This window comes from Bos grunniens, chromosome 5 (assembly GCF_055505025.1).
Source record: "Bos grunniens cultivar Pamir isolate PY7600 chromosome 5, Bosgru_T2T1.0, whole genome shotgun sequence".
NCBI classification, from domain to species: Eukaryota; Metazoa; Chordata; class Mammalia; order Artiodactyla; family Bovidae; genus Bos; species Bos grunniens.
The window spans coordinates 30,267,985-30,280,170 of record NC_141169.1 but is presented as its reverse complement, the minus strand read 5'-3'; the positions used below and the strand labels follow the sequence as shown (position 1 = coordinate 30,280,170).

Sequence of the window (12,186 nt, the reverse complement as noted above, 5' to 3'; positions counted from 1 at the left end):
GAAGAAAATAACCAGCAAACCTAATGCTAGATTACTAGAGACTGTCTAATCTGAAGAACAGGGAGGAAAAAACAATAAAGAAAAATGCAAAGTCTCAGAGATTTGTGGGATACCATCAAGCATACCAGTGTACAAGCAATAGAGTTCCCAGAAGAGAGAGGGGCATTTAAAATATCTGAAGAGAGGACTTCTCTGTGGTCCAGCGGCTAAGACTCTATTCTCCCAATGCAAGGGACCTGGGTTTGATCCCTTGTCAGGGAACAAGATCCTACATTCCACAACTAAGAGTTTGCATGCCGCAACCAAAGATACCCCATGCGCCAGTGAAGATTGAAGACCCCATGTGCTGCAACTAAGACCCACCACAGTCAAATTTTAAAAATATATAAATAAAAATACTTTTAAAATATATTGGAAGAAATAATGGACAAATGATTCCAAATTTGTGGAAAAACATTAATCTACACATTCAAGAAGCTCAGCAAATTCTAAGTGGGATAAACACAGAAACAGCCATACCTGGAACATCATAGTCAAACTGTTGAAAGCAGACAAAATAAGAATCTTTAAAGCAAAAAGTGAAAAATGACTCAACAATCAAAGGAGACTCAGTACAGAGGAACCACAGGAAATTTAGTAGGTTACTTCTTACTGAAAACAATGGAGGCAGAAGTCAGGGAATGATATATTCAAAGTGCTGAAAGAATAACGTGTGTGTGTGTGTTAGTCGCTCAGTAGTGTCTGACTCTTTGCGACCCCTTGAACTGTAGCCCAGGATCTTCTGTCTATGGAATTCTCCAGGCAAGATTACTGGAGTGGGTTGCCATTTCTTTCCAAGAATTTCATATCCAGCAAAATTGTTCTTCAAAAATAGCTACCAAACTTGATGCTGTATTACTAGAAGGTAATACATCATTCCCTGAAATAACACTCTTCCCAAAGTACACGCATGTACAACTCTCATGTTGTTCAGTCGCTAAGTCTGTCCAACTCTTTGCCATCCCATGAACCGCAGCACACCAGGCTTCCCTGTCCTTCACTATCTCCTGAAATTTGTTCAGACTCATGTTCATAGGGTCGATGATGCCACCAACCATCTCATCCTTTGTCACCGCCTTCTCCACCTGCCCTCAATCTCTCCCAGCATCAGGGTCTTTTCCAGTGAGTCGGGTCTTTATATCAGGTGGCCAAAGTACTGGGGCTTCAGCTTCAAAATCAGAACTTCCAACGAATATTTAGGACTGATTTCCTTTAGGACTTACTGGTTTGATCTTGTAGTCCAAAGGACTCTCAACAGTCTTCTCCAGCACCATAATTCAAAAGCATCTAATTCTTCAGCACTCAGCCTTCTTTATGGTCCAGCACTCACATCTGTACATGACTACTGAAAAATACCATAGCTTTGACTAGGCAGACGTTTGTCAGCAAAGTGATGTCTCTGCTTTTTAATATGCTATCTAGGTTCGTCATAGCTTTGCTTCCAAGGAGAAAACATCTTTTAATTTTGTGGTGTGCAGTCACCATCTGCTGTGATTTTGGAGCCTCCCAAAAATAAAATCTGTCACTTTTTTTTTCCCATTCTTTTTTCATGTTGACATTTTGCATTTTCACACAAAGAAATAAAGAGCACTAGTATATGTAGGTAAATAAAAATACAGCAAAAATATTTTTTTCTTTTTCCTCTCATAGTTAATTAAAAGACAAGCATATAAAACAATAATTATAAAGCTATATTGTTGGACTTAAATATGTAGTGTACATGGCAAAGCACAAAGGAGAGGAAGAGGGTGGAACTATTGGAGCAAAGATTCTATATTTCGCTGGAATTAAGTTAGTACCAATCTGGAAAAGATTGTGATAATTTAAGATGTATACTGCAATTCCTATAACTAACACTAAGAAAATGTAAGAAAAAGTGGAATTAAAAGGTACACTAGAAAATACCTATTTAACACAGAGGCAAGAAAATAATAGAAGGAAAAAAAAGATACATGAGCAAAATAGCAGATATATATCCAGCCATATCAATAATTACATTAAATGTGAATTAATTAAACACACGAGCTAAAACTCTAGAGTTGAACTATAAAGAAAGCTGAAAGCCAGATAATTGATGCTTTTTAACTGTAGTGCTGAAAAAGACTCTTGAGAGTCTCTTGGACAGCAAGGAGATCCAGCCAGTCCATCCTAAAGGAAATCAGTCCTGAATATTCATTGGAAGGACTGATGCTGAAGCTGAAACTCCAATACTTTGGCCACCTGATGTGAAGAACTGATTCATTTGAAAAGACCCTGATGCTGGGAAAGACTGAGGGTGTATGAGATGCTTGGTAGTATCACTGACTCAATGGACATAAGTTTGAGTAAACTCTGGGAGTTGGTGATAGACAGGGAACCCTGTCTTACTGCAGTCCATGGGTTTGCAGAGTTGGACATGACTGAACTGAACTGAGCTAAAAGTCAGAGATTGTCAGATTGTATTTTTTTAAAAAACCCAAAAGATCCAAATATAAGCAACACATCTTAGATTCAATTATACTAACAATAACCACAGTACTTGGGTGCAGTCTCAAAAATGACAGAATGATCTCTGTTTCCAAAGCAAATCATTCAGCATCACGGTAATCCAAGTCTATGCACCAACCACTAATGCTGAAAAAGCTGAAGCTGAACGGTTCTATGAAGACCTACGAGACCTTCTAGAACTAACACCAAGAAAGATGTCCTTTTTATTATAGGGGACTGGAATGCAAAAGTAGGAGGTCAAGAGATACCTGGAGCAACAGGAAAGTCTGGCCTTGGAGTACAAAATGAAACAGGGCAAAGGCTAACAGAGTCTTGCCAAGAGAATGCACTGGTCACAGCAAACACCCTCTTCCAACAACAAAAGAAGTGACTCTACACATGGACATCACCAGATGGTCAATAGAGAAATCAGATTGATTATATTCTTTTCAGCCAAAGATGGAGAAGCTCTATACAGTCAGCAAAAACAAGACTGAGATCTGACTATGGCTCAGATCATGAACTCCTTATTGCAAAATTCAGACTTAAATTGAAGAAAGTAGAAAAAACACCACTAGAAAATTCAGGTGGTGTATGAAACTGCATGAAAACTGTATGAAATCACTTATGATTATATACAGTGGAAGTGACAATAGACTTAAGGGATTAGATCCAATGTTTATAAACAGAGTGCCTGAAGAACTATGGACAGAGGTTCATAATATTGTATGGGAGGTGGTGATCAAAACCATCCCCAAGAAAAAGAAATGAAAGAAGGCAAAATAGTTGCCTGTGGAGAACTTACAAATAGCTGAGAAAAAAAAGAGAATGAAAGGTAAAGGAGAAAAGGAAAGATATAGCCATCTGAACGCTGAGTTCCAAAGAATAGGAGAGATAAGAAAATCTTCCTAAGTGATCAGTGCAAGGAAACACAAGAAAACAATGGAAGGGAAAGACTAGAGCTCTCTTCAAGAAAATTAGAGATACCAAGGGAACATTTCATGCAAAGATGGGCACAATACAGGACAGAAATGGTATGGACCTAATAGAAGCAGAAGATATTAAGAAGAGGTGGCAAGAATACACAGAAGAACTATACAAAAAAAGATCTTAATGACCCAGATAAGCACGATGGTGTGATCACTCACCTAGAGCCATATATCTTGGAGTCCGAAGTCAAGTGGGCCTTAGGAAGTGTCACTATGAACAAAGTTAGCTGAGCTGATGGAATTCCAGCTGAGCTATTTCAAATCGTAAAAATAATGCTGTTAAAGAGCTGCACTCAATATGCTAACAACTGTGGAAAACTCAGCAGTGGCCATAGGACTGGAAAAGGTCAGTTTTTACTCAAATCCCAAAGAAAGGCAATGCCAAAGAATGCTCAAACTACTGCACAGCTGCAGTCATCTTACATGCTAGCAAAGAAATGCTCAAATTCTCCAAGCTAGGCTTTAAGAGTACGTGAACCAAGAACTTCCAGATGTTCAAGCTGGATTTTGAAAAGGCAAAGGGACCAAAGATCAAATTGCCAACATCCGTTGGATCATTGAAAAAGCAAGAGAACTCCAGGAAAACATCTACTTCTGCTTCATTGACTTCCAAACCCTTTGAATGTGTGGACCACAGCAAACTCTGGAAAATTCTTCAAGAGTTGGGAATTCCAGACCACCTTACCTGCCTCCTGAGAAATCTGTATGAAGGTCAAGAAGCAACAGTTAGAAACAGATATGGAACAATGGACTGGTTACAAATTGAGAAAGGAGTATGTCAAGACTGTATACTGTCACCCTGTTAATTTAACTTATATACAGAGTTCAGTTCAGTCGCTCAGTTGTGTCTGACTCTTTGTGACCCCATGGACTGCAGCATGCAAGGCCTCCCTGTCTATTACCAACTCCCGGAGTTTACTCAAACTCATGTCTATTGAGTTGGTAATGCCATCCAACCATCTCATCCTCTGTCATCCCCTTCTCCTCCCACCTTCAATCTTTCCCAGAATCAGGGTCTTTACAAATGAGTCAGTTCTTTGCATCAGGTGGCCGAAGTATTAGGGTTTCAGCTTCAGCATCAGTCCTTCCAATGAATATTCAGGACTGATTTCCTTTAGGATGGACTGGATTGTTCTCCTTTCAGTCCAAGGGACTCTCAAGAGTCTTCTCCAACACCACAGTTCAAAAGCATCAATTCTTTGGTGCTCAGCTTTGTTTATAGTCCAACTCTCACATCCATACATGACTACTGGAAAAACCAAAGCTTTGACTAGATGGACCTTTTTTGGCAAAGTAATATCTCTGCTTTTTAATATGCTGTCTAGGTTGGTCATAACTTATCTTCCAAGGAGCAAGCATCTTTTAATTTCATGGCTGCAATCACCATCTGCAGTGATTTTGGAGCCCCCCAAAATAAAGTCAGCCACTGTTTCCACTGTTTCCCCATCTATTTGCCATGAAGTGACAGGACCAGATGCCATGATCTTAGTTTTCTGAATGTTGAGTTTTAAGCTAACTTTTTCACTCTCTTTCACTTTTACCAAGAGACTCTTTAGTTCTCTTCACTTTCTGCCATAAGGGTGGTGTCATCTGCATATCTGAGGTTATTGATATTTCTCCTGGCAATCTTGATTCCAGCTTGTGCTTCCTCCAGCCCAGCATTTCGTATGATGTCCTCTTCATATAAGTTAAATAAGCAGGGTGACAATATACAGCCTTGACATACTCCTTTCCTGATTTGGAACCAGTCTGTTGTTCCACGTCCAGTTCTAACTGTTGCTTCCTGACCTGCATACAGATTTCTCAAGAGGCAGGTCAGGTGGTCTGGTATTCCCATCACTTTAAGAATTTTCCAGAGTTTGCTGTGGTTCACACAGTCAAAGGCTTTAGCATAGTCAATAAAGCAGAAGTAGATATTTTTCTGGAACTCTCTGGCTTTTTTGATGATCCAACGGATGTTGCCAATTTGATCTCTGGTTCCTCTGCCTTTTCTAAATCCAGCTTGAACATCTGGAAGTTCATGGTTCACATACTGTTGAAGCCTGGCTTGGAGAATTTTGAGCATTATGTTACTAGTGTGTGAGATGAGTGCAATTGTGTGTTTGAGCATTCTTTGGCATTGCCTTTCTTTGGGATTTGAGTGAAAACTGACCTTTTCCAGTCCTGTGGCCACTGCTGAGTTTTCCAAATTTGCTGACATATTGAGTGCAGTGCTTTCACAGCATCATCTTTTAGGATTTTAAATAGCTCAGCTGGAATTCCATCACCTCCACTAGCTTTGTTCATAGTGATGCTTTCTAAGGCCCACTTGACTTTGCATTCCAGAATGTCTGGCTCATGGTGATCACACCATGGTAATTATCTGGATTGTGAAGATCTTTTTTGTACAGTTCTTCTGTGTATTCTTGCCACCTCTTCTTAATATCTTCTGCTTCTGTTAGGTCCATACCATTTCTGTCCTTTATTGTGCCCATTTTTGCATGAAATGTTCCCTTGGTATCTCTAATTTTCTTGAAGAGATCTCTAGACTTTCCCATTCTATTGTTTTCCTCTATTTCTTTGCACTGATTGCTGAGGAAGGCTTTCTTATCTCTCCTTGCTATTCTTTGGAACTCTGCATTCAAATGGGTATATGTTTCATTTTCTCCTTTCCCTTTTCTTCTATTCACAGGTATTTGTAAGGCCTCCTCAGACAACCATTTTGCCTTTTTGCATTTCTTTTCCTTGGGGATGGTCTTGATCCCTGCCTCCTGTACAATGTCACAAACTTCCGTTCATAGTTCTTCAGGCACCCTATCTAGCAGATCTAATCCCTTGAATCTAGTTGTCACTTCTACTGTATAGTCATAAGGGATTTGATTTAGGTAATACCTGAATCATCAAGTGATTTTCCCTACTTTCTTCAGTTTAACTCTGAATTTGTCTCTCAGTTCGTGGTCTGTGCCACAGTCAGCTCCTGGTCTTGTTTTTGCTGGTTGTATAGAACCTCTGCATCTTCAGCTGCAGAGAATATAATCAGTCTGATTTCCATATTGACCATCTGGTGATGTCCATCTGCAGAGTCTTCTCTTGTGTTGTTGGAAGAGGTTATTTGCTATGACCCAGTGTGTTCTCTTGACAGAACTCTGTTAGCCTTTGCCCTGCTTCATTTTGTACTCCAAGGCCAAATTTGCCTGCTATTCCAGGTATTTCTGGACTCCCTACTTTTGTATTCCAGTCCCCTATAATGAAAATCACATCTTTTTTGGGTGTTAGTTCTGGAAGGTCTTATAGGTCTTCATAGAACCATTGAGTTTCAGCTTCTTCAGCATTACTGGTCAGGGCATAAACTTGGATTAATGTGATATTGAATAGTTTGCCTTGGAAACAAACAGAGATCATTCTGTCATATGCAGAGTACATCATATGAAATGCTGGGCTGGATGGAGCACAAGGTAGAATCAAGATTGCTGGGAGAAATATCAATAACCTCAGATACGCAGGTGACACCACCCTTATGGCAGAAAGCTAAAAGGAACTAAAGAGCCTCTTGATGAAAATGAAAGAGGAGAGTGAAAAGCTGGCTAAAAACTCAGCCTTAAAAAATGAAGGTCATGGCATCTGGTCCCATCACTTCATGGCAAATAGATGGGGAAACAATTTAAACAGTGACAGATTTTATTTTCTCAGGTTCCAAAATCACTGCAGATGGTGACTGCAGCCATGAAATTAAAAGATGCTTGCTCCTTGGAGGAAAGCTATGGCAAACCTAGACAGCATTTTAAAAAGCAGAGACCTTACTTTGCTGACAAAGGTCCATCTAGTCAAAGCTATGGTTTCTCCAGTAGTCATGTATGGATGTGAGAGTTGAACCAAAAGAAACCTGAACACCGAAGAATTGATGCTTTTGAACTGTGGTGTTGGAGAAGACTCTTGAGAGTCCCTTGGACTGCAAGGAGATCCAACAAGTTCATCCTAAAGGAAATCAGTCCTGAATATTCATTGGAAGGACTGATGCTTTAGCTGAAACTCCAACACTTTGGCCACCTGATGTGAAGAACTGACTCATTAGAAAAGACCCTGATGCTGGGAAAGATTGAAGGCAGGAGGAGAAGGGGTGACAACAGAGGATGAGATGTTTGGATGGCATCACTGACTCAAAGGACATAAGTTTGTATAAGCTCCAGGAGTTGGTGATGGACAGGGAAGCCTGGTGTGCTGTAGTCCATGGGTTTCAAAGAGTCAGACATGACTAAATATCTGAACTGAACAATAACCACAGCGGAGCTAGAGAGACTATACAAGTATCAAACAAAATAGACTTTAAGGCAAAGAAAAAGAAATGTATCTAGTAACAACAAAGGACATTTTATAAAAATAAAGGCATCCGTTCATCAGGAAGCTGCACAGTTATAATCATATGTGTACCTAACAACCGAGTCTTAAAATACAGGAAGCCGATAACTGGCAGAATTCAAGAGAAATAACAATAATAATTGGAAAATTCAATATCCCACTCTCAATAATGGATAGAACTAGATAGAAAATCATTGAATATATATATAAATATATATATATATATATGAGTAGAACAATATAAACAAACTGTAAAACACTCTATCTGACAACAATGTAGTGTATATTCTTTCAACAGCACATGAAATGCTTTACAGAATAGATCATATGCTAGGCTATAAAACAAGTCCCAGTACATTTAAAAGGATTAAAATAATACAAAATATGTTCCAAAGTGCAGTGTGCTAGATCGATGGATAGATAAAATATAATCTCCTTTTGGTTCAGGGTTTTTGGTTCAGAGTTGAACCCTGAATAATACAAGTTCTTAATGCAACACTAAAACCATGATCCATATAAGAAAAAAAAAAGATAAACTGATGGAACTTCATCAGAATTAAACACTTCTGGGCTTCAAGGCACCATTAAGAAAATGAAAAGACAAGCCACAGACTGGGAGAAAACATTTGCAAATTATTTTTCTGAAAAAGGACTTGTTATCCAGAATATCTAAGAAGCTCTTAAAACTCAATAATAAAAATGAGTATTTGAATAGATGCTTCATCAAAGAAGATATAGGAATGACCAATAAGCACATGACAAAGTGCTCAACATCATTAGTCAGGGAAATGCAAATTAAAGCCACAATGAGAAACCACCTCACAGCTATTAAGAAAGTAAAATAAAAAAGACAGTGGAAACTAACACAACATTGTAAAGCAATTATACTTTAAAAAAAAGAAAAAAAAGACAATAACAAGTGTTGTTGAAAATGTGAAATAAGTGGAACCCTAATACATTGCTGATGAAAATTGAAATGGTGCTATCACTTGGGAAATCAGCTAATAATTTCTCAAAAAGTTAAATATATGTTTACCAGCAATAGATAAATAAATGACATAGAAATTCTGCTCCTAGGTATCTCCAAAAAGAAATGAAAATTTATGTTCATACAAAAACATACATGTGTGTTCATAGTGGCATTATTCAAAAACACGAAAAAGTGGGAGCAATGCAAATGAACTGGTAAATGGATAAATAAGGTCTGGTATATGCAAACAGTGGTGTACAACTGGCACTAGAAAGGAAGAAACTGTGATTCATTCTGTAACACAGCTGAACGTCAAAACATTATGCTAAATGAAAGAAGCCAGACATAAAGGACTATGTGAAATATGATTCAATTTTATGAAATATCCAAGAAAGGCAAATCTATTGAGACAGAAAATAGATTGTTGATTGTCTGGGGCTGAAGGTGGGAATGAGGATTGACTGCAAATGGGCCTGAGGGATCTTTTGTGGATCATAAAATGTTCTAAAGTTAGACTGTGGTGATAGTTGCACAACTCTAAATGTATTAAAAGCCATTGGATTATACAACTATTGTGGGTAAACTTTATGGTATGTAAATTATACCTCAATAAAGCTGTTTTTTAGAAAAAGTAAAATCTATATCCAATGTCTTAGAGCACTCTTACCTGTTTTTTTCTTTTGTTTCTTCTTTTCTTCAAGCAAAAACATACTAATTCTGCTTAGTATCTTGACATTGTTCTCAATAGCTTTGAACGTTTCTGGTAACATCTCCATTTGTGCTAAACAGTGATGGTGTTCTTCAATATCAATTGCAGTGATCTCAGACAAAGTGACATCTTGAAGAGAGTAAAAAAAATTACTTCCGTGCAGAAAAATAATTATAACCATATAGGCTTATAATATTGGCTACCTACTCAATATTGTAGTATTGGGAAATACAGATACCTTATACCTATTTCTATTCTGAGGATTTTCTCTGTGAAGAAATGAAAAAAGAAAAGACTTGGAATAGAAGACTGAACAGTAAATCTTAGGCATGAAAATATGCTTAAAATATAGTTAAAAGGTATCTAATTGGTTTAATTCCCTGATATCAGGGATAAAGGTCTAAAATGTGATTATATGCTTTAATACTGGGGATTAAAACCCCAATTAACTCCCTTGGTAAGTTTTCTAGTATTTCATAACCCCTGTTATATGAAATTTCTTGTAACTAAATGAAATTTCTCTTTTTTGTATTCTTAGCTTATTCATTCTTTCACTCAACTAGACTCTCCTCTGTCATATACTATTCTAGATGCTGAAGACACAGCATTGAATAAAACTAATTCCCTGACTTTATTATAATTTATATTCTAGTGAAAGGAAACAAACGAAATTTAAAAAATATTAATTATAAAGTGTGCCAGATGGTAAGAAAAGCTATACACAAAGAATAACAGACAGTGCCAGGTGTAGAGAATGGGGATGGTCAGAGAACACCTCATTTTAAAGTGAGGTATAAGCAGAGAATAAACCGTGTGGCTACCTGGTAGAAAATGTTCCAGGCAAGGGACTAGGAAGCATTAAGACACTGGGCAGGAGCATGCTAAGTGAGCAAACTTGTTTTCCTTATTTTATTCTTCCTGAAACAGAGTGCAACTGTTTAACCATCTTAGCCTTTCCTTCTTTAGTCTTCTAATCCTTCAAAATTTACTTATAATTCTGTTCTGTAGGTTTTCATTAACTTTAAATCACTTCTGGAAACTTACTCCATTCTTCCAGCCAGGCCAGAATGTAGGCAAGAGTCTTGTCTTTAATTTCAGCAGTCTTAGCGCAAGCAACTATTTTCTCCAGCAAGCTTCCTCTCCGTTTCTTATGTTCTATAAGGGATATTTTCCTTCCAGCATGCATATTTTCGTCCGCAGTATAGCGATTTATTATACGCTTCACATTTTGCATTATGTCTGCCAGCTGCATATTAAGATACTATAAGAATAAGAAGGGAGATTATAGTAATAAGTCCTGTTTGACAATAAGATTTGATCACCTGTCTTCCCAGAATGTCAGTGATAGTCACTATAAAGTTCTCTAATCAAAAGCTTTTTAATTCTAATTTTTCTGTAAGTCTAAGATTTTCCTTTTAATTTTTTTCTCTGCCTTCATCCTAGAATTTCTATGATATAATGAAAAGAATATTTGGTTTGAAACTACATCTGGATTCTAACTCTAGCTCCCTCCTTAAAATGATTTTTAGTGGACTTCCCTGGTGATCCAGTGGTTAAGAATCCGCCTGCTAATGTAGGGGCATGGGTTTGATCCCTGGTCTGGGAATATTCCACATGCCATAGGGCAGTAAGCCCATACACCACAACTACTGAAGTCCCCTCTCTGTAGAGCCCATGTTCCACAAGAGAAGCCACTTCAATGAGAAGCCTGAAACTAGAGAATAGCCCTCCTCTTGCTGCAACTAGAGAAAACCCTCACAGCAACGAAGACCCAGCACAGCTGAAAAAATAAATAAAAATTGTTTTTAAAAAGATAACTCTTTAAAAAATTATTTTCTACAATCATGACTCATCTGTAAAATAATGGAGATGCTAAGTTTACAGTTGATCTGAAACATGTAACATGTGTGAAATGCCTTATAGACTATGGCTGCTATAAACAATGGAGAAGGCAATAGCACCCCACTCCAGTACTTCTGCCTGGAAAATCGCATGGACGGAGGAGCCTGGAAGGCTGCAGTCCATGAGGTTGCTAAGGGTCGGACACAACTGAACGACTTCACTTTGACTTTTCACTTTCATGCATTGGAGAAGGAAATGACAACCCACTCCAGTGTTCTTGCCTGGAGAATCCCAGGGACGGGGGAGCCTGGTGGGCTGCTGTCTATGGGGTCACACAGAGTCGGACACGACTGAAGTGACTTAGTAGCAGCAGCTATAAACAAACTAATTAAAGGAAATTACTTTAAAAAAAATTAACCCTTACACCTGGAAAGCAGCTATTGGAATATTCCACAACATGACTTTTATTTCATTATTTCCCCTCCTCAAGAATCTATCAGTAAATTTCTTCTGTTCATCACTTTATTCTAGTAGTTCTCAGTGGGGGTAATTACTACCTCATATATGGCATTTAGAAATTTATGGGACTTCCTGGTGGTACAGGGATAGGAATCTGCCTGCTTATGCAGGGGACATGGGTTCGATGTTGGGTCCAGGCATAGTCCACATGCAGCAGATCAACTAAGCTCATGCACCACAGCTACTGAACCCTTACTCCAAAGCCCTGGAACTGCAACTACTGAGCTCAGGTTCTACAGTTACTGAAGCCCATGCTCCTAGAGCCTGTGCTCGGCCACAAGAGAAGCCTGAGCGCTGCAACAAAGAGTAGACCCCGC

General features: G+C 38.3%; 1 protein-coding gene across 1 annotated transcript in view; it reads right to left on the bottom strand.

Annotated features, from left to right (window-relative positions):
* Window positions 1-12,186, bottom strand: part of FAM186A (family with sequence similarity 186 member A) — an 83,942-nt gene that overhangs the window by 35,658 nt on the left and 36,098 nt on the right. The window contains exons 2-3 of the mRNA XM_086403691.1: window positions 10,553-10,769; window positions 9,467-9,637 (exon numbers count right to left, since the gene is read on the bottom strand). Of these exons, the coding sequence (XP_086259817.1) occupies window positions 9,467-9,637; window positions 10,553-10,769 (388 nt within the window). The remainder of the gene's footprint in view (window positions 1-9,466; window positions 9,638-10,552; window positions 10,770-12,186) is intronic.